Source organism: Oncorhynchus tshawytscha, linkage group LG02 (assembly GCF_018296145.1).
Source record: "Oncorhynchus tshawytscha isolate Ot180627B linkage group LG02, Otsh_v2.0, whole genome shotgun sequence".
Taxonomy (NCBI): Eukaryota; Metazoa; Chordata; class Actinopteri; order Salmoniformes; family Salmonidae; genus Oncorhynchus; species Oncorhynchus tshawytscha.
In genome coordinates, this window is record NC_056430.1 from 64,168,957 (window position 1) to 64,191,970 (window position 23,014).

The 23,014-nt window shown below is 46.2% G+C and overlaps 1 protein-coding gene across 4 annotated transcripts in view; it reads left to right on the forward strand.

The window, feature by feature from the left end:
• The first annotated feature begins 4,310 nt into the window (after positions 1-4,310).
• The window catches only part of LOC112245787 (alpha-1,6-mannosylglycoprotein 6-beta-N-acetylglucosaminyltransferase B-like), a 175,116-nt gene continuing 156,412 nt past the window's right edge, over positions 4,311-23,014 (forward strand). For all 4 annotated transcript variants that reach the window (XM_042302528.1, XM_042302539.1, XM_042302531.1 and 1 more), the window contains exons 1-2: positions 4,311-4,954; positions 13,448-13,560. In XM_042302528.1, the coding sequence (XP_042158462.1) occupies positions 4,887-4,954; positions 13,448-13,560 (181 nt within the window). In that variant the 5' untranslated portion in view covers positions 4,311-4,886. The remainder of the gene's footprint in view (positions 4,955-13,447; positions 13,561-23,014) is intronic.

Here is a 23,014-nt window from a genome sequence, read left to right on the forward strand (position 1 = left end):
TTACCTGTATAAAAGGCACCTGTCCACACACTCGATCAAACAGACTCCAACCTCTCCACAATGGCCAAGACCAGAGAGCTGTGTAAGGACATCAGGAATACAATTGTAGACCTGCACAAGGCTGGGATGGGCTACAGGACAATAGGCAAGCAGCTTGGTGAGAAGGCAACAACTGTTGGCGCAATTATTAGAAAATGAAAGAAGTTCAAGATGACGGTCAATCACCCTCGGTCTGGGGCTCCATGCAAGATCTCACCTCGTGGGGCATCAATGATCATGAGGAAATTGAGGGATCAGCCCAGAACTACACGGCAGGACCTGGTCAATGACCTGAAGAGAGCTGGGACCACAGTCTCAAAGAAAACCATTAGTAACACACTACGCCATCATGGATTAAAATCCTGCAATGCACGCAAGGTCCCCCTGCTCAAGCCAGCGCATGTCCAGGCCGTCTGAAGTTTGCCAATGACCATCTGTATGATCCAGAGGAGGAATGGGAGAAGGTCATGTGGTCTAATGAGACAAAAATAGAGCTTTTTGGTCTAAACTCCACTCGCCATGTTTGGAGGAAGAAGAAGGATGAGTACAACCCCAAGGACACCATCCCAACCGTGAAGCATGGAGGTGGAAACATCATTCTTTGGGGATGCTTTTCTGCAAAGGGGACAGGACGACTACACCGTATTGAGGGGAGGATGGATGGGGCCATGTATCGCGAGATCTTGGCCAACAACCTTCCCTCAGTAAGAGCAATGAAGATGGGTCGTGGCTGGGTCTTCCAGCATGACAACGACCCAAAACACACAGCCAGGGCAACTAAGGAGTGGCTCCGTAAGAAGCATCTCAAGGTCCTGGAGTAGCCTAGCCAGTCTCCAGACCTGAACCCAATAGAAAATCTTTGGAGGGAGCTGAAAGTCCGTATTGCCCAGCGACAACCCCGAAACCTGAATGATCTGGAGAAGGTCTGTATGGTGGAGTGTGCCAAAATCCTTGCTGCAGTGTGTGCAAACCTGGTCAAGAACTACAGGAAACGTATGATTTCTGTAATTGCAAACAAAGGTTTCTGTACCAAATATTAAGTTTTGCTTTCTGCTGTATCAAATACTTATGTCATGTAATAAAATGCAAATTAATTACTCAAAAATCATACAATGTGATTTTCTGGATTTTTGTTTTAGATTCCGTCTCTCACAGTTGAAGTGTACCTATGATAAAATTACAGACCTCTACATGCTTTGTAAGTAGGAAAACCTGCAAAATCGGCAATGTATCAAATACTTGTTCTCCCCACTGTACTTCCGGTGCCGACAGAGATGGCCGCCTCGCTTCGCGTTCCTAGGAAACTATGCAGTTTTTTGTTTTTTTACGTGTTATTTCTTACACTAGTACCCCAGGTCATCTTAGGTTTACAGTAGTTTTTTTTTTAATTGTTAGTTAGATTACTTGCTCGTTATTACTGCATTGTCGGAACTAGAAGCACAAGCATTTCGCTACACTCGCATTAACATCTGCTAACCATGTGTATGTGACAAATAAAATTTGATTTGATTTGAAGCCTGTAGTGAACTTTGCTGCAGCTTTATGAACAATTTGTTAAGAATGATCCATGAAAGGTGAGGAATTAATTGCCAGACGCTAGGTGTTTTGAATTAAAAACAGGATGGATGTTCTATAAATAGTGTGTCAAATTAGAAAAAAGTAACCATGGCTGTTCTTGCGTTATTGGAAGACATTGAAAACCGTGCTTATGGAAGGGAGAGAGTTTTCAAAGACCGGAATGACTGTTGTCTCCCAAGAAATGTTCTGTTAGATTTGTACGTGGGTATATCACAGCCATCATTCAGCCGCATCCTGCCACAGGTGATCGAGGTGATTCCACACGTATTGTCCACGAGATACATTAGTTTCCCATTTTCAGCCGACGAACAGACGCGCGAGAAAGCCGAGTTTGTCCGCTCCATTTAATTTCCCAGGGGTCATAAGTGCAGTTAACTGCACACATATTGCCTTACGCGCACCGTCTGTAGATGAACAGGTATATGTTAACAGGAATCATTTCATTTCATTGAATGTTCAAATAATTTGTGATGCCTGTATGCGACTACTCAATGTATGCTCCAAATGGCCAGGGTCTACGCACCACTCGTTCATTCTGTGCCACATCAGAGTAGGCCTGCGTCTAGAAGCTGGTGAGAGTGGAGGCGGGTGGCTTCTCGGTGAGGTATTAAAAAAATATGTATAATAGCTCATTAACCGTGCAAAAGAATGTAACACAACGACTAGGTGGTCGCAGAACAGCAGAGGAAATGCGCTACAATTTGGCGCACGGCAGAACAAGGTCGGTTGTAAGAGCGCACCATCGGACTGCTGAAGGGCAGGTGCCGTCAATTTTAAGGTCATTTGAGATTTATAGATCACAGGTGCGTAAATGACAAATGGGCTTCTTAAAACCTGCGTAAGCAAGTGTCTTTTATGTCGGAAATTATCTTACGACTAAGTTCAAGTATAAATCTATTTTATTTTATTTTATATATATATAAATGAGGCCCCTGGTAATTTCTCTAGCTTTAAAAAAAAAGTGAAAAATGGCTTATTTTCTGTTACTGATGCTGGCACCATACTCCCTCCTGTCTCTGTCTACTGTTACAGTGTATTGGTATGGTAAATGGATGACATCAGTTATGCTGATTTCAATGTTATACATCCCTCAAGCATAACACTCTGACAAGGACCAGGGATTTATCCACTCTTGCACAGTCTGCAGCTATAATGATGGTTGCCATTGTGCGTTGAGTACCAGAATGATAGCAAGTACTGAACATTGGGTTGGATCCACTATGGTGCAGAACTGTACACGGAGCAGGTTTAGCCATAACACTACGTGCCTCAGTAAACCGTCAATGGTGTTAAGGGTTATTTGCGCCCACTGTGAGGAGTGGAGCCCCGTGCCACAGCAGAGCAAATGAGTGTATGTCTGTGGCAGAATGATCTTCAGACTGCATTGATCTTTTTTCTCGTTCATGGTGTGTGTGTGTGTGTGCAAACATCCACAAGTAGTTGCAGGGGACATGGAGAGGATATAGTAGAATTATATTTTGTCATCCATTTGTGACAGGCTGGAAGCAACACATGGTCCGCCACAGGAATATGCCGCGCAATATGGAGAGTTATATTACCTTCCTGTGCATTTCGGCAGAGAGTGTAAAATCATCATAACAGGGATCCCTAATTCACAATAGTGTTTTTTCCACAACAGACTGAGGATAGAGCAAGACAGAGTCCCTGAACCAGTGATCATGTACCTTAATTTGGAGGGCCAATGTGCTGCCTGTCAGTCAAAATGACACATCAGTGTCTCTCTCTCATGCATGACTGGGCTGGAGATTTCTATTTTCTGTCATCTGCATTTGGGCCCCTACAGATCTGCTCTCACTGACTCGCTCTGTGCTGATTTCTGCTCCACTGCACCAGTGATTCAGAGAGCTGGAAAGTGTGAAGGGACTTGTGATGTGTCTGAATATGATTTTCTCTCCTTTTTGGTGTTGTTTTTTTATACCCCGGCCCATTCCAGGCCCACAGGGAATGTGCAGAGTAGTCTTATAGCTTATTGTGTGTCAGATTCAATTCTGATGATAGTTTCACGTTCAGCGGTTTGAGCAGCTCAACGATTTACTGTATCTTCCCTAGATGAAATGCCACAAATTCAGTGTCCGTTTACAAGTTTATAGTTAATCAAACCACTAACTTCTTACCTTAATAGAGGACAACTCACTGTATTCTGGATGCATATATAAACACTATACCAATGAAGCAACATTGCAGTATAATATAAGGGAATGTCGTTATTATGAAACGAATCTATGTTCGCCGTTCAAGTGACCGCTGGGTGTCACTGTTGCATCCGAATCGACGTAGAGTTTGGTCGCTGTCCATGGTCCTGAAATAGACAGCCACAGCTATAACGGAGGATGAACATCTCCGCCGCTGGATGGGCTATCAGCGTGGCATTTATTTGAAGAGACATTGGAATATGAGTAGCTTACACAAATATTTGTTTGAAAGAGCTACCGGACAAATAGTTTTACAATATGCAATATTATAAAATTACCAATGCAAGGCATGGTAACGAAATTGTCTATTTTTGCACAATAATTATCTAAGTCAGCAAAACTTTAATTGATATACATGTCACTGGTGGCACAAGGTGTCTTGAACAAAAACCGTAGATGGCGCTATAACGAATCGTGTGCTTAAGGTAGCACCCTAACTATCAAACGCACCTCAATTTCTCAACCCTCCCGAACCAGACACCCAAAAGCACTCGCGTGGAAAGGAGGTTGAGTAAAGCCCTCAAAGGATACGGGAGGACAAACGCTCTAAGGCGCATTAGTTCATTGCTTTCTTCAGAGAGGAAAGGCACCCAATAGACTTCGTTCTCTGAGTGTACATATTGGGAACAGGGATTTTGGAGACCAAGTTGCACTGATTCGGTCTAAATTTTCCTCCACATCTGCTTTGAGGAATGCTGCTCTAATACGCGACAGACCATATCGTTCCAGTTACCCGGACAATCTGCAGCGACTAAAATCGAGATTTTTTTAAATTTGCAAAGTGACATAATGCAATCTGAATCGTAGGATTAAAAACACAGACTTCGCTCAGATTTCAAGAAGTCAGAACTCTGGTTTAAGATACTGTTCGCGGATTCAATTAAACGAAAACTTATGGATAAAATCTTACATCTGACTATTTTCTAGGAGTTGAACCCCTAAAACGTTGAATCCCTAAAACGCAGGCGGCGTGCAGCAGTTTCAGCACCTAGTTGAGGCCCAGGTTGCGAGGTTAACGATGTCGGGGGTCGCTTGTTTGGTTGCGTGTTTTGGGAAATGATTACTGGCAACATCGACGGTAAAATAATGGTTAGAAGATGGCTTGTGACGTTCAAACCTTTCAGGTAAGAGACAAAGAATGTGTAGCCTAATATTTCCACTCTAGGCTTTGGTATTCATTTATTACACCCGGCACATGTGTTACAAATGAATATATTGTCATGGAATAGCACATTTTTTTTAAAAGCCCAATTTATTGTTATTTAACTGAAAGGTTATTTGTCATTTAACCTAATCAATGACGAGAATGAATGTATTGAATCACCAGCATGTCTATAGGCTACACCTAATCCCTGACCATCATTATATTGCAATAAACGGATAAACTGGCAGCAGTACGTGTGCCTGCATGGGTGTTTTCATCCACCATCCTGCATGCGCGTGAGTGTGTTTGGTCATCTGTTGACGGAGTCTCCCGACAACACCAGCTGTTTTTTTTCCCTCCTCTAACAGAGAAACGAGATTAAATTAGAGGTTACATTCCCGTGTTCACAGCTGTATCCGTATGTCAACAGGAAGCACGTAAAGCGCATTATCAACCTAGCGAGCTAACGAGCGGTAATAAGATGCTTATCGCTTGGTTTGCTTCATTAGCATGGCACCATATTCCCAAATGGCACCATATTCCCAAATGGCACCATATTCCCTATATAGTGGACTACTTTTGACCAGGACCTACACACAATACCCCATAATGTCAAAATCGAGTCATGTTTTTCGATACACCTAGTCCACCACTACAAAGATACACGCGTCTTTCCTAACTCAGTTGCCGGAGAGAGGAAATACACCGTTCAGGGATTTCACCATGAGGCCAATGGTGACTTTAAAACTGTTAGAGTTTATGGCTGTGACAGGAGAAAACTGAGGACAGATCAACAACATTGTAGTTACTCCACAATACTAACCTTAACTCAGTGAAAATAATGCAACCTGTTTACAACGGGGCACTGAAGTAATACAGCATAACATTTGTCAATGCAATTGACATTACTGAGTACCACTCTCCATATTTTCAAGCAGAGTGGTGGCTGCATCATGTTATGTGTATGCTTGTAGTGGTTAAGGACTGGGGCGTTTCTCAGAATAAAAAATAAACGGAATGGAGTTAAGCACAGGTCAAATCCTAGAGGAAAACCTGCTTCAGTCTGCTTTCCACCAGACACTGGGAGATGAATACATTTTTCAACAGGACAATAACCTAAAACACAAGGCCAAATCTATAATGAAATGCTTAAAAAGAAGGTTCCTGAGTGACCGAGTTACAGTTTAGACGTAAATCTACTTCAAATCTATGGCAAAACCTGAAAAAGGTTGTTTAGAAATGATCAACAACCAATTTGGCAGAGCTTGAAGAATAAAAAAATAAATAATGGGCTAATGTTGCACAATCCAGGTGTAGAAAGCTCTTAGAGACTTACCCATAAAGACTCAAAGCTGTAATCACTGCCAAAGATGCTTCTACAAAGTATTGACTGAGGGGTGTGAATACTTATGTAAATGAGCCATTTCTGTATTTAATTTGCACAAATGAGCAAAAATGTCTAAAAATATGTTTTGCACTTTGTCATTATGGAGTATTGTGTGTAGATGGGTGAACAGATGATATTGAATCAATTTTGAATTCAAGCTGTAACACAAGAAAATGTGGAATAAGTCTGAAGGCACTTATAAGGCATTTATACTTTCTGAAGGCACTGTACTGTAGATATGAAGGGGGTATTTTATACACGTTAACCATTGGAGTAACAAGTCAGTCTGTCACGGTCTGCCATCCTTCTGTAGTGCATCCGGATTTTCTCCGTTGTCTCGGCCTGTCCCCCAAGGGGTTAACATTGATATAAATTCTCCATTCTGTAAAAATGTTTCTATTTTTTAAAAACCCTTATCATTTTCTCTGGTTCAAAGGCTTTGACCTCAAATCCTAGTGTGCAGATTTAAGGTTCAATCAGGCTGCATTTAGATTACACTACGATCAGAGCCGACTGCAGGCAATCACATTTTCAACATTTTGATGCTATATTTCTAATTATATAAAATATATGCAACAAATTTTCCACCAACAGGTTTTTGTGTCAATGCAACACGCAACCAATGAAACAAAGTATATTGACTTTGGGCACTTCAATATCACTTCAACACCACACTAAATATACTGTCAATCTAGACAAACAGAAAGCACATCCCTCCCTACTCAGTATCGAAGGCTTGGCTTGACAATCTCCGAATGTCGTTAAACGTTTTAGTGTTTTTTAACCGATGTCTCTTTCCATTCCTCAATTGGCCACTGCACAGTTTGGATTAATATATAATATATATATATATATAAAGTGCCTTGCGAAAGTATTCGGCCCCCTTGAACTTTGCGACCTTTTGCCACATTTCAGGCTTCAAACATAAAGATATAAAACTGTATTTTTTTGTGAAGAATCAACAACAAGTGGGACGCAATCATGAAGTGGAACGACATTTATTGGATATTTCAAACTTTTTTAACAAATCAAAAACTGAAAAATTGGGCGTGCAAAATTATTCAGCCCCTTTACTTTCAGTGCAGCAAACTCTCTCCAGAAGTTCAGTGAGGATCTCTGAATGATCCAATGTTGACCTAAATGACTAATGATGATAAATACAATCCACCTGTGTGTAATCAAGTCTCCGTATAAATGCACCTGCACTGTGATAGTCTCAGAGGTCCGTTAAAAGCGCAGAGAGCATCATGAAGAACAAGGAACACACCAGGCAGGTCCGAGATACTGTTGTGAAGAAGTTTAAAGCCGGATTTGGATACAAAAAGATTTCCCAAGCTTTAAACATCCCAAGGAGCACTGTGCAAGCGATAATATTGAAATGGAAGGAGTATCAGACCACTGCAATTCTACCAAGACCTGGCCGTCCCTCTAAACTTTCAGCTCATACAAGGAGAAGACTGATCAGAGATGCAGCCAAGAGGCCCATGATCACTCTGGATGAACTGCAGAGATCAGCTGAGGTGGGAGACTCTGTCCATAGGACAACAATCAGTCGTATATTGCACAAATCTGGCCTTTATGGAAGAGTGGCAAGAAGAAAGCCATTTCTTAAAGATATCCATAAAAAGTGTTGTTTAAAGTTTGCCACAAGCCACCTGGGAGACACGCCAAACATGTGGAAGAAGGTGCTCTGGTCAGATGAAACCAAAATTGAACTTTTTGGCAACAATGCAAAACGTTATGTTTGGCGTAAAAGCAACACAGCTCATCATCCTGAACACACCATCCCCACTGTCAAACATGGTGGTGGCAGCATCATGGTTTGGGCCTGCTTTTCTTCAGCAGGGACAGGGAAGATGGTTAAAATTGATGGGAAGATGGATGGAGCCAAATACAGGACCATTCTGGAAGAAAACCTGATGGAGTCTGCAAAAGACCTGAGACTGGGACGGAGATTTGTCTTCCAACAAGACAATGATCCAAAACATAAAGCAAAATCTACAATGGAATGGTTAAAAAATAAACATATCCAGGTGTTAGAATGGCCAAGTCAAAGTCCAGACCTGAATCCAATCGAGAATCTGTGGAAAGAACTGAAAACTGCTGTTCACAAATGCTCTCCATCCAACCTCACTGAGCTCGAGCTGTTTTGCAAGGAGGAATGGGAAAAAATGTCAGTCTCTCGATGTGCAAACCTGATAGAGACATACCCCAAGCGACTTACAGCTGTAATCGCAGCAAAAGGTGGTGCTACAAAGTATTAACTTAAGGGGGCTGAATAATTTTGCACGCCCAATTTTTCAGTTTTTGATTTGTTAAAAAAGTTTGAAATATCCAATAAATGTCGTTCCACTTCATGATTGTGTCCCACTTGTTGTTGATTCTTCACAAAAAAATACAGTTTTATATCTTTATGTTTGAAGCCTGAAATGTGGCAAAAGGTCGCAAAGTTCAAGGGGGCCGAATACTTTCGCAAGGCACTGTATATATATATAAAATGTCATTTAAAAAATACATATATAGACAAAGATTTTTCAAATATATTTTTTTGTATAAAGATAAGCATTATATTGTTATATTATAGGAGTAACTCTGGTAGGCCTGAAACAGTCTTCCTCACCTCAAGTTCAACTGTCATAGTCAGTTGGAGCGCCGGGGCGCACTGCCTTCATATCATAGGCCTGCAGTAGCTAAAGCTTAATAATAGCCACACCATCCCTTCTCAAGGTTTGGTTTCTAAACCTTATTAGGGTAATATCAAAAGTAAGTAAAGCCATTGCTTATATGGAAAATACGAGCAGAAGAGGGAATGTAAACTAGGGAAAAAATCAACTACCCTCAAAAGACCAATTAGTGGTAAAACATTTCAGAATTGGTCTGCCTCTGTGAACTAGCCTACATTCAAAACAAATCATTAAAAAAATCATTATACAGAGGGCAATCCTAATTGGCCCATTAACATCAGTAACAATGAGCGTAAGCGGAAGACTGCAGAAAAAAACAGCCAACCAAATTATTCGAAAACAGTCTGCTGAGCACCAAACAACCCAACCGCCGGTTCACTTCAATCAACCTGGGGGCGAGATCTGATAAGCGTAGGTACGTGCGGCAAGCCAATTAGGAGATAGCGGATCTGTGCGTCTGATCCAATTACCCGACCCAAGCATTTACTTTAAGCGTTTTAATTAGAGAGGAGTCCGGCAGGCTCTGTGTCTAACCCTCCTTTATTATCACCTCTCTATCACCCTCAGGTCCTCTATCACCCTCAGGTCCTCTATCACCCTCAGGTCCTCTATCACCCCAGGCCCTCTATACCCTCAGGTCCTCTATCACCCTCAGGTCCTCTATCACCCTCAGGTCCTCTATCACCCCAGGCCCTCTATCACCCTCAGGTCCTCTATCACCCTCAGGCCCTCTATCACCCTCAGGTCCTCTATCACCCTCAGGCCCTCTATCACCCTCAGGTCCTCTATCACCCTCAGGTCCTCTATCACCCTCAGGCCTTCTATCACCCTCAGGTCCTCTATCACCCTCAGGTCCTCTATCAGCCTCAGGCCCCCTCAGGTCCTCTATCACCCTCAGGTCCTCTATCACCCTCAGGCCCTCTATCAGCCTCAGGTCCTCTATCAGCCTCAGGCCCTCTATCACCCTCAGGTCCTCTATCACCCTCAGGCCTTCTATCACCCTCAGGCCCTCTATCACCCTCAGGTCCTCTATCACCCTCAGGCCCTCTATCAGCCTCAGGCCCTCTATCACCCTCAGGTCCTCTATCACCCTCAGGTCCTCTATCACCCTCAGGTCCTCTATCACCCTCAGGTCCTCTATCACCCTCAGGCCCTCTATCACCCTCAGGTCCTCTATCACCCTCAGGCCTTCTATCACCCTCAGGTCCTCTATCACCCTCAGGCCCTCTATCACCCTCAGGTCCTCTATCACCCTCAGGTCCTCTATCACCCTCAGGCCCTCTATCACCCTCAGGCCTTCTATCACCCTCAGGTCCTCTATCACCCTCAGGTCCTCTATCACCCTCAGGTCCTCTATCACCCTCAGGTCCTCTATCACCCTCAGGTCCTCTATCACCCTCAGGCCCTCTATCACCCTCAGGTCCTCTATCACCCTCAGGTCCTCTATCACCCTCAGGTCCTCTATCACCCTCAGGCCTTCTATCACCCTCAGGTCCTCTATCACCCTCAGGTCCTCTATCACCCTCAGGTCCTCTATCAGCCTCAGATCCTCTATCACCCTCAGGTCCTCTATCAGCCTCAGGTCCTCTATCACCCTCAGGTCCTCTATCACCCTCAGGTCCTCTATCAGCCTCAGGTCCTCTATCACCCTCAGGTCCTCTATCACCCTCAGGTCCTCTATCACCCTCAGGTCCTCTATCACCCTCAGGTCCTCTATCACCCTCAGGTCCTCTATCACCCTCATGGAGGGGCTTTGAAATAGCGATAAACAATAAGGGAGGAAAGATGGAATCGATTGCCCTGAGACGGGACTGGGGCGCAGTGCTTTGACAGACATGCACTCCGAAGCACACATCATTGAAAAGAACACTGCATCACCATGCAGAAGCATTAGGGACAACGTACACGTGCCCATGGCAAAGCATACTTATGCATACACACACACACACACACACACACACACACACACACACACACACACACACACACACACACACACACACACACACACACACACACACACACACACACACACACACTCCATATGGCCGTGTTCAGGATTATAGAGCCCAAAGAAGCCCAAAGGTCACAGGGAGAAGTTTGGGAAATGAGGGATTAGAAAGAGAAGTTGACTTGAGCCCTTTGCTTTTTCCATTTAATCAGCTCCTGTTCCCTCTGAGTTTGACTGCGTCCACATAGTATTACATTGCTGTCCTTCTCCCCTTATTTCCCTTAGTTTACTCACTGACCTGAACGACATGGATTGGTAGAAGCAGCATGGTCGGAGTGATTTGGTATCAAATACATGAAACACATGGTTTCCATGGTTTCCAGCTGCTTGCTGCCATTCCATTGGTTCCGCTACTCATTATTATGAGCCGTTCTCCCCTCAGCCTCCACCACTGTTAACTACTGTCCCTGCCTATGGTCAGTGGCCCAAAGGAAAGGGAACAGAAAATGAAGTTTTTCAACAGTACTAGGACGCACCCCACAACTCTATGACTTTCTCAAATAGCTTTGTGACCAGATGGTCATAGCCAGGTAAATAATCCCAATCCCAGTTATGGCTGCTGGACGATAATCCAAGATACACCCCGCTGTAATCCAACCTTCCTCCACCCCCCCGCCAGATAAAAAAATATGTTATAGGATTCAAATCTGTTACAGGATTCGTCTCTCCGCTCCCCCAAACAGCGATTGAATCATCCAGACGTACTCACACAGTATGCTGGAGCAGATGGATGTAATATTTCAATATTTCACAATGTTCCATTTCCCGGGGAAAAAGAAATATCTACAGTCAATAATGAATGTCTCCATGCTGTTTGTTCTAGGTTGATATTTTTATGGTTTCCCTACCTCAGCTGCTTATTCTGTCATTATGCTCTGTCTAAATCAGGGGTTCCTAAAACCTTTTCGCTCAGCCCCCCTCCCCCTTCCACCATTGAGGAACATCCCGAGCCCCCCCTGCGGGTGCACACCACGTTTGTTTGTATATGCACAAGCACTGTTCATGACACAAACTGTTACCCCTCTTGTTGGCGGAGAGAACATTTTGCAGGTTTTAAAGCTTATTTTCTGCAATTCTACACATTTTGTTCACGGGGCGAAGAGAAAAGATGTCATTTTTAACGCTCACTTTCTATATGTCTTGTCATGTATAATGTGTATTCATGTGATATTTGAGTGACTCGAACATGACAAACAAATCTATGGGCTAAAAAAACATTAGCTGACATGGGCTGGTTGATCTGGACAATTCCGACAAGTTATAAATCGCTCTCTAAAGGGATGCAATGACTGACATGCCAAGAGGACAACTGATGATGCAATACTCTCACGTTCCACAATCACAACTTTCAAGAGTAAGTTGAAAGCCGGACTGAGCCCACCCCCTCGTTCTTTATCAGTCTTGACAGCATCGTTCTACATTCAATATCTTGCAATTATCCCAGTATGTTAAATCTGAACTCACATGACAGTGCTGTTTACTGTTCATGGAGTGTCAAATCTTTCACGGAATCCAGCGTTCTAGCAAACTCCACTCGCTCCGCTTCAGAGTCAAGCTACAGCATGAATTATTCAATCATTTGTCTCGCTATTGTGAGTTCTAGCTTTCCACTGCAGGCACAGTAACAAAGGCATACAGTATGTGGCTAGCACTGCATCATTTGCTACTGTACGTACTATAACGGTCCAATGCACTTGCTCCGAGAATATGCATAAGTGTAGAGGCATACTGTATCTGACTGTGTAGATATGCACATTTTAAAGTAGTGGTGGGTAGAGGCTGTTGTTTATCTACTGTGGCGTACTCTGCATACAGGGATGTCTAGGTAGAGTGAAGCGTGGGCAACGTATACTCCTCTCCTTCCCTACTCACTGCCATAGTCCGTTACAGAATGTGCCAGCCAGCCGGCATCGTTCGTTTAGCCCCGTGGGGAATGAAGGAGGAAGCCTCCTCTTTATCTCTGGTGTGCGTGACACAATACATCAATTATCGGTATTTTGGAAGGAGCTGCTTGTACCTAATTGGGGAACCTGAGGATGCCTGGATGGGGGTGCCAGTTAGCAGGGGGATGGAGACGGGAACTAAAATGTTCCCTGACGTTTTTACTTTAATTTCCTCAGCTGGGTTGGTCTAATTGCCTGTGTTTCCTAATGTATGTTCTTTACTGTGCTGCTGTCCTTGATCTGCTTTCTGACTGTTCCTTTCTTCTCTTCCTCCCTTCGTCCTGTCTCTTCATACTTCTCTCTTCTCGTCAACAATCTTTCACGTTCCTCCCTCCTGCACTCTTTCATCACTCTCCCACTCTCTCTTCTTCTCCTCCCTCTTCTCGTCCATGCGTTCTCTCTCCTCTCCCTCTCTCTTGTCTTCCCTCCCTCCCACCCCTCCATCCAGGATATTTGTGGTGGGGATCGGCTTCTTCAGCCTGTGTTTTCTAATGACCTCCCTGGGGGGCCAGTTCTCAGCCAAGAGGCTTGGGGACTCCCCCTTCACCATCCGGACAGAAGGTAGAGAAAACACTATTTGTGTGAGTGTGTGTGTGTCGCTGGCCCTATCTAGGTGGAGCTGTGGAGTTTGTCTATTAGTGGTTGTCTAGTCAGAGGGAGCTGTGGGGTTTGTCTATTAGGGGTTGTCTAGTCAGAGGGAGCTGTGGGGTTTGTATATTAGGGATTGTCTAGTCAGAGGGAGCTGTGGGGTTTGTCTATTAGGGATTGTCTAGTCAGAGGGAGCTGTGGGGTTTGTCTATTAGGGATTGTCTAGTCAGAGGGAGCTGTGGCGTTTGTATATTAGGGGTTGTCTAGTCAGAGGGAGCTGTGGGGTTTGTCTATTAGGGGTTGTCTAGTCAGAGGGAGCTGTGGGGTTTGTATATTATGGGTTGTCTAGTCAGAGGGAGCTGTGGGGTTTGTCTATTAGGGGTTGTCTAGTCAGAGGGAGCTGTGGGGTTTGTCTATTAGGGGTTGTCTAGTCAGAGGGAGCTGTCGGGTTTGTATATTATGGGTTGTCTAGTCAGAGGGAGCTGTGGGGTTTGTATATTATGGGTTGTCTAGTCAGAGGGAGCTGTGGGGTTTGTCTATTAGGGGTTGTCTAGTCAGAGGGAGCTGTGGGGTTTGTATATTATGGGTTGTCTAGTCAGAGGGAGCTGTCGGGTTTGTATATTATGGGTTGTCTAGTCAGAGGGAGCTGTGGGGTTTGTATATTATGGGTTGTCTAGTCAGAGGGAGCTGTGGGGTTTGTCTATTAGGGGTTGTCTAGTCAGAGGGAGCTGTGGGGTTTGTCTATTAGGGGTTGTCTAGTCAGAGGGAGCTGTGGGGTTTGTCTATTAGGGGTTGTCTAGTCAGAGGGAGCTGTGGGGTTTGTCTATTATGGGTTGTCTAGTCAGAGGGAGCTGTGGGGTTTGTATATTATGGGTTGTCTAGTCAGAGGGAGCTGTGGGGTTTGTCTATTAGGGGTTGTCTAGTCAGAGGGAGCTGTGGGGTTTGTCTATTAGGGGTTGTCTAGTCAGAGGGAGCTGTGGGGTTTGTCTATTAGGGGTTGTCTAGTCAGAGGGAGCTGTGGGGTTTGTCTATTGAGGGTTGTCTAGTCAGAGGGAGCTGTGGGGTTTGTCTATTAGGGGTTGTCTAGTCAGAGGGAGCTGTGGGGTTTGTCTATTAGGGGTTGTCTAGTCAGAGGGAGCTGTGGGGTTTGTATATTATGGGTTGTCTAGTCAGAGGGAGCTGTGGGGTTTGTCTATTATGGGTTGTCTAGTCAGAGGGAGCTGTGGGGTTTGTCTATTAGGGGTTGTCTAGTCAGAGGGAGCTGTGGGGTTTGTATATTATGGGTTGTCTAGTCAGAGGGAGCTGTGGGGTTTGTCTATTAGGGATTGTCTAGTCAGAGGGAGCTGTGGGGTTTGTCTATTAGGGGTTGTCTAGTCAGAGGGAGCTGTGGGGTTTGTATATTATGGGTTGTCTAGTCAGAGGGAGCTGTGGCGTTTGTCTATTAGGGATTGTCTAGTCAGAGGGAGCTGTGGGGTTTGTATATTATGGGTTGTCTAGTCAGAGGGAGCTGTGGGGTTTGTCTATTAGGGATTGTCTAGTCAGAGGGAGCTGTGGGGTTTGTATATTATGGGTTGTCTAGTCAGAGGGAGCTGTCGGGTTTGTATATTATGGGTTGTCTAGTCAGAGGGAGCTGTGGGGTTTGTCTATTAGGGGTTGTCTAGTCAGAGGGAGCTGTGGGATTTGTCTATTAGGGGTTGTCTAGTCAGAGGGTGCTGTGGGGTTTGTATATTAGGGATTGTCTAGTCAGAGGGAGCTGTGGGGTTTGTCTATTAGGGGTTGTCTAGTCAGAGGGAGCTGTGGGGTTTGTCTATTAGGGATTGTCTAGTCAGAGGGAGCTGTGGGGTTTGTCTATTAGGGGTTGTCTAGTCAGAGGGAGCTGTGGGGTTTGTATATTAGGGATTGTCTAGTCAGAGGGAGCTGTGGGGTTTGTCTATTAGGGGTTGTCTAGTCAGAGGGAGCTGTGGGGTTTGTATATTAGGGATTGTCTAGTCAGAGGGAGCTGTGGGGTTTGTCTATTAGGGGTTGTCTAGTCAGAGGGAGCTGTGGGGTTTGTCTATTAGGGGTTGTCTAGTCAGAGGGAGCTGTGGGGTTTGTCTATTAGGGGTTGTCTAGTAAGAGGGAGCTGTGGGGTTTGTATATTATGGGTTGTCTAGTCAGAGGGAGCTGTGGGGTTTGTCTATTAGGGGTTGTCTAGTCAGAGGGAGCTGTGGGGTTTGTCTATTAGGGGTTGTCTAGTCAGAGGGAGCTGTGGGGTTTGTCTATTAGGGGTTGTCTAGTCAGAGGGAGCTGTGGGGTTTGTCTATTAGGGGTTGTCTAGTCAGAGGGAGCTGTGGGGTTTGTCTATTAGGGGTTGTCTAGTCAGAGGGAGCTGTGGGGTTTGTCTATTAGGGGTTGTCTAGTCAGAGGGAGCTGTGGGGTTTGTATATTAGGGGTTGTCTAGTCAGAGGGAGCTGTGGGGTTTGTCTATTAGGGGTTGTCTAGTCAGAGGGAGCTGTGGGGTTTGTCTATTAGGGGTTGTCTAGTCAGAGGGAGCTGTGGGGTTTGTCTATTAGGGATTGTCTAGTCAGAAGGAGCTGTGGGGTTTGTCTATTAGGGGTTGTCTAGTCAGAGGGAGCTGTGGGGTTTGTCTATTAGGGGTTGTCTAGTCAGAGGGAGCTGTGGGGTTTGTCTATTAGGGGTTGTCTAGTCAGAGGGAGCTGTGGGGTTTGTCTATTAGGGGTTGTCTAGTCAGAGGGAGCTGTGGGGTTTGTCTATTAGGGGTTGTCTAGTCAGAGGGAGCTGTGGGGTTTGTCTATTAGGGGTTGTCTAGTCAGAGGGAGCTGTGGGGTTTGTCTATTAGGGGTTGTCTAGTCAGAGGGAGCTGTGGGGTTTGTATATTAGGGGTTGTCTAGTCAGAGGGAGCTGTGGGGTTTGTCTATTAGGGGTTGTCTAGTCAGAGGGAGCTGTGGGGTTTGTCTATTAGGGTTGTCTAGTCAGAGGGAGCTGTGGGGTTTGTCTATTAGGGATTGTCTAGTCAGAAGGAGCTGTGGGGTTTGTCTATTAGGGGTTGTCTAGTCAGAGGGAGCTGTGGGGTTTGTCTATTAGGGGTTGTCTAGTCAGAGGGAGCTGTGGGGTTTGTCTATTAGGGGTTGTCTAGTCAGAGGGAGCTGTGGGGTTTGTCTATTAGGGGTAGTCTAGTCAGAGGGAGCTGTGGGGTTTGTCTATTAGGGGTTGTCTAGTCAGAGGGAGCTGTGGGGTTTGTCTATTAGGGGTTGTCTAGTCAGAGGGAGCTGTCGGGTTTGTCTATTGAGGGTTGTCTAGTCAGAGGGAGCTGTGGGGTTTGTATATTATGGGTTGTCTAGTCAGAGGGAGCTGTCGGGTTTGTATATTATGGGTTGTCTAGTCAGAGGGAGCTGTCGGGTTTGTATATTATGGGTTGTCTAGTCAGAGGGAGCTGTGGGGTTTGTATATTATGGGTTGTCTAGTCAGAGGGAGCTGTGGGGTTTGTCTATTAGGGGTTGTCTAGTCAGAGGGAGCTGTGGGGTTTATCTATTAGGGGTTGTCTAGTCAGAGGGAGCTGTGGGGTTTGTCTATTAGGGGTTGTCTAGTCAGAGGGAGCTGTGGGGTTTGTCTATTAGGGGTTGTCTAGTCAGAGGGAGCTGTGGGGTTTGTCTATTAGGGGTTGTCTAGTCAGAGGGAGCTGTGGGGTTTGTCTATTAGAGGTTGTCTAGTCAGAGGGAGCTGTGGGGTTTGTCTATTAGGGGTTGTCTAGTCAGAGGGAGCTGTGGGGTTTGTCTATTAGGGTTGTCTAGTCAGAGGGAGCTGTGGGGTTTGTCTATTAGGGGTTGTCTAGTCAGAGGGAGCTGTGGGGTTTGTATATTGAGGGTTGTCTAGTCAGAGGGAGCTGTGGGGTTTGTCTATTGAGGGTTGTCTAGTCAGAGGGAGCTGTGGGGTTTGTCTATTAGGGGTTGTCTAGTCAGAGGGAGCTGTGGGGTTTGTCTATTGAGGGTTGTCTAGTCAGAGGGAGCTGTGGGGTTTGTCTATTAGGGGTTGTCTAGTCAGAGGGAGCTGTGGGGTTTGTCTATTGAGGGTTGTCTAGTCAGAGGGAGCTGTGGCGTTTGTATATTAGGGGTTGTCTAGTCAGAGGGAGCTGTGGGGTTTGTCTATTAGGGGTTGTCTAGTCAGAGGGAGCTGTGGGGTTTGTCTATTAGGGGTTGTCTAGTCAGAGGGAGCTGTGGGGTTTGTATATTATGGGTTGTCTAGTCAGAGGGAGCTGTGGGGTTTGTCTATTATGGGTTGTCTAGTCAGAGGGAGCTGTCGGGTTTGTATATTATGGGTTGTCTAGTCAGAGGGAGCTGTGGCGTTTGTATATTAGGGGTTGTCTAGTCAGAGGGAGCTGTGGGGTTTGTCTATTAGGGATTGTCTAGTCAGAGGGAGCTGTGGGGTTTGTCTATTAGGGGTTGTCTAGTCAGAGGGAGCTGTGGGGTTTGTCTATTAGGGGTTGTCTAGTCAGAGGGAGCTGTGGGGTTTGTCTATTAGGGGTTGTCTAGTCAGAGGGAGCTGTGGGGTTTGTCTATTAGGGGTTGTCTAGTCAGAGGGAGCTGTGGGGTTTGTCTATTAGGGGTTGTCTAGTCAGAGGGAGCTGTGGCGTTTGTATATTAGGGGTTGTCTAGTCAGAGGGAGCTGTGGGGTTTGTCTATTAGGGGTTGTCTAGTCAGAGGGAGCTGTGGGGTTTGTCTATTAGGGATTGTCTAGTCAGAGGGAGCTGTGGGGTTTGTCTATTAGGGGTTGTCTAGTCAGAGGGAGCTGTGGGGTTTGTCTATTAGGGGTTGTCTAGTCAGAGGGAGCTTTGGGGTTTGTCTATTAGGGGTTGTCTAGTCAGAGGGAGCTGTGGGGTTTGTCTATTATGGGTTGTCTAGTCAGAGGGAGCTGTGGGGTTTGTATATTGAGGGTTGTCTAGTCAGAGGGAGCTGTGGGGTTTGTCTATTAGGGGTTGTCTAGTCAGAGGGAGCTGTGGGGTTTGTCTATTAGGGGTTGTCTAGTCAGAGGGAGCTGTGGGGTTTGTCTATTGAGGGTTGTCTAGTCAGAGGGAGCTGTGGGGTTTGTCTATTAGGGGTTGTCTAGTCAGAGGGAGCTGTGGGGTTTGTCTATTGAGGGTTGTCTAGCCAGAGGAGCTGTGGCGTTTGTATATTAGGGGTTGTCTAGTCAGAGGGAGCTGTGGGGTTTGTCTATTAGGGGTTGTCTAGTCAGAGGGAGCTGTGGGGTTTGTCTATTAGGGGTTGTCTAGTCAGAGGGAGCTGTGGGGTTTGTCTATTAGGGGTTGTCTAGTCAGAGGGAGCTGTGGGGTTTGTCTATTAGGGGTTGTCTAGTCAGAGGGAGCTGTGGGGTTTGTCTATTAGGGGTTGTCTAGTCAGAGGGAGCTGTGGGGTTTGTATATTATGGGTTGTCTAGTCAGAGGGAGCTGTGGGGTTTGTCTATTATGGGTTGTCTAGTCAGAGGGAGCTGTCGGGTTTGTATATTATGGGTTGTCTAGTCAGAGGGAGCTGTGGCGTTTGTATATTAGGGGTTGTCTAGTCAGAGGGAGCTGTGGGGTTTGTCTATTAGGGATTGTCTAGTCAGAGGGAGCTGTGGGGTTTGTCTATTAGGGGTTGTCTAGTCAGAGGGAGCTGTGGGGTTTGTCTATTAGGGGTTGTCTAGTCAGAGGGAGCTGTGGGGTTTGTCTATTAGGGGTTGTCTAGTCAGAGGGAGCTGTGGGGTTTGTCTGTTAGGGGTTGTCTAGTCAGAGGGAGCTGTGGGGTTTGTCTATTAGGGGTTGTCTAGTCAGAGGGAGCTGTGGCGTTTGTATATTATTAGGGAGCTGTGGGGTTTGTCTAGTCAGTCAGGGAGCTGTGGGGTTTGTCTATTAGGGGTTGTCTAGTCAGAGGGAGCTGTGGGGTTTGTCTATTAGGGGTTGTCTAGTCAGAGGGAGCTGTGGGGTTTGTCTATTAGGGGTTGTCTAGTCAGAGGGAGCTGTGGGGTTTGTCTATTAGGGGTTGTCTAGTCAGAGGGAGCTGTGGGGTTTGTCTATTAGGGGTTGTCTAGTCAGAGGGAGCTGTGGGGTTTGTCTATTATGGGTTGTCTAGTCAGAGGGAGCTGTGGGGTTTGTCTATTAGGGGTTGTCTAGTCAGAGGGAGCTGTGGGGTTTGTCTATTAGGGGTTGTCTAGTCAGAGGGAGCTGTGGGGTTTGTCTATTAGGGGTTGTCTAGTCAGAGGGAGCTGTGGGGTTTGTCTATTAGGGGTTGTCTAGTCAGAGGGAGCTGTGGGGTTTGTCTATTAGGGGTTGTCTAGTCAGAGGGAGCTGTGGGGTTTGTCTATTAGGGGTTGTCTAGTCAGAGGGAGCTGTGGGGTTTGTCTATTAGGGGTTGTCTAGTCAGAGGGAGCTGTGGGGTTTGTATATTATGGGTTGTCTAGTCAGAGGGAGCTGTGGGGTTTGTATATTATGGGTTGTCTAGTCAGAGGGAGCTGTGGGGTTTGTATATTATGGGTTGTCTAGTCAGAGGGAGCTGTGGGGTTTGTATATTATGGGTTGTCTAGTCAGAGGGAGCTGTGGGGTTTGTCTATTAGGGGTTGTCTAGTCAGAGGGAGCTGTGGGGTTTGTCTATTAGGGATTGTCTAGTCAGAGGGAGCTGTGGGGTTTGTCTATTAGGGGTTGTCTAGTCAGAGGGAGCTGTGGGGTTTGTCTATTGAGGGTTGTCTAGTCAGAGCTGTGGGGTTTGTCTATTGGGGTTGTCTAGTCAGAGGGAGCTGGGGTTTGTCTATTGAGGGTTGTCTAGTCAGAGGGAGCTGTCGGGTTTGTCTATTGAGGGTTGTCTAGTCAGAGGGAGCTGTCGGGTTTGTCTATTGAGGGTTGTCTAGTCAGAGGGAGCTGTCGGGTTTGTCTATTGAGGGTTGTCTAGTCAGAGGGAGCTGTGGGTGTGGTGTTACTGTAGGTCACACAGAAACACCATTACTCCTACCCTGTGGCACTGCACACAAAAGAGACATATCCCTGTATGAGTGCAGTGCGGTGTACTGCATCGCTTCTAAGCGAGCATTGGTCTGCATACACACTGCAGCAGCATTGAAGGCAGACTCACTCACATCAGCACTTGTCGTATGTGCAGTAACCCTGGCGATTCATCAGGGGTCTGGTAAGTGTCTTCTGAAGGCTGTTGTGAGGGGCTGAGGCTCTGAAAGCTGCATACTGCCGCTTAATATCTCACCACAGAAATCTCATTATCACATTGACCGACTGCAGACGTCACATGACCTCGACTGAGGCCTGCAGGCCAATGACGGGACGGGGAAGAGCTGTGCCGAATCCCACCGTCTCCTACTCTACGAGGTGTGAACTGTGAAGTCAGGGATGGGTCCTCTCTGGCGAGCAGCTGTCCCGCCACTGCCTGAGTAAAAAACAAGAGGCGATTTAGGTCCTTTAGCTGAGGATGAACAACTCATAAGGGAGGATAATCTGATGTAAAGCCCTTCTAACTCTGAGAGAGTATGTTGTAGTGTTGAGGTGTGTGTGTGTGTGTGTGTGTGTGTGTGTGTGTGTGTGTGTGTGTGTGTGTGTGTATGTGTGTGTGAGTGAAAGCACACTTGATTAATTAACCACTCATGCACTGTTGCCTGGAGAGACATCTGGACTGAGCTCATTAAGCGCTGCCGAGTGTCCAACCTAGAAGTTTACCACAGGAGTTTGTGTGTGTGGGTGTCAGATGAATTGGCAGAAAATGAATGGGGCGACAGCAGCAATGTGGGACAAGATGGAGAAGAGAGAGATGGGAGAGCTGGTTCCATCTGCTCTCTCTAAGTCAGCCCTGGAAACAAGTGGCCCTTTAATTCTGCCGGCGAGCACCACTTGCAGAACCACTGGTCTAGCTAAGACACACACACATACACACACACACACACACACACACACACACACACACACACACACACACACACACACACACACACACACACACACACACACACACACACACACACACACACACACACACACACACACACACACACACACACACACACACACACACACACACACACACACACACACACACAAAGACCTCAAAGCTTATTTTGACTGAGTTACTTCCACCCTCACCTCTGGTATTGAGAGAATAGCGCCTTCTTTACCGCTCTTCCTGAGGGGATTCAAGGCGAAAGAAAAGTGCTAGTCCAATACATCGGAGCTTCCAAATCTTTCTACAAAAATACTATTACAGAGTGTGACTAGCATTAGTCTGTCACCTTGAATCCCCTCAGGAAGAGCGGTAACAAGGCGCTATTCTCTAGAACACCAGAGGTGAGGGTGGAAGTGTACTCAGTTCAAAATAAGCTTTTGTTTTCACATAGTACATAGAGAAACCTTGTGAAACCTCGACTATATCCTCATATATGCTGATAGTCCATTGTTGTACACAGATACTTACCCACTCAAACGACAGGAGAGCTTTGTTACCAGCGCAGCACTGATGTCACATGTTCTCAATGTGGGGGTATAAGTAGAATTCCTATTCCCTTGTTACACCGACAGAGTCTCCTCTTCTCCTCTCGCTTCCATGGATTATCAGCTTTCACTTGCTTTGCCTCACTGGGCTCTGCTGAAATCCGCTCTCTCTCCAGCCCCGTGTGTTAGACGCACTGAGTCAACCAGCCCCGCGTGTTACAGACGCACTGAGTCAACCAGCCCCGCGTGTTACAGACGCACTGAGTCAACCAGCCCCGCGTGTTACAGACGCACTGAGTCAACCAGCCCCGCGTGTTACAGACGCACTGAGTCAACCCAGCCCTGCGTGTTACAGACGCACTGAGTCAACCAGCCCCGCGTGTTACAGACGCACTGAGTCAACCAGCCCTGCGTGTTACAGACGCACTGAGTCAACCATCCCTGCGTGTTACAGACGCACTGAGTCAACCAGCCCCGCATGTTACAGACGCACTGAGTCAACCATCCCCTGCGTGTTACAGACGCACTGAGTCAACCCGCCCTGCATGTTACAGATGCACTGAGTCAACCAGCCCTGCGTGTTACAGATGCACTGAGTCAACAAGCCCTGCGTGTTAGATGCACTGAGTCAACCAGCCCTGCGTGTTAGATGCACTGAGTCAACAAGCCCTGCGTGTTAGATGCACTGAGTCAACAAGCCCTGCGTGTTAGAGAAAATAACTGAATGAGGAAACTAGAGAATGCGTGAATGGAGGAGACTGAGAATGGACAAGAGAATGGAGGAGGGATACAGATGGAGAGAAAATAATGGAAGATGAATGGAGGAAACTAGAGAATGGAGGAGGGATAGAGAATGGAGGAGAGAGAGAATGGAGGAGGGATAGAGAATGGAGGAGGGATAGAGAATGGAGGAGAGATAGAGAATGGAGGAGAGATAGAGAATGGAGGAGGGATAGAGAATGGAGGAGAGATAGA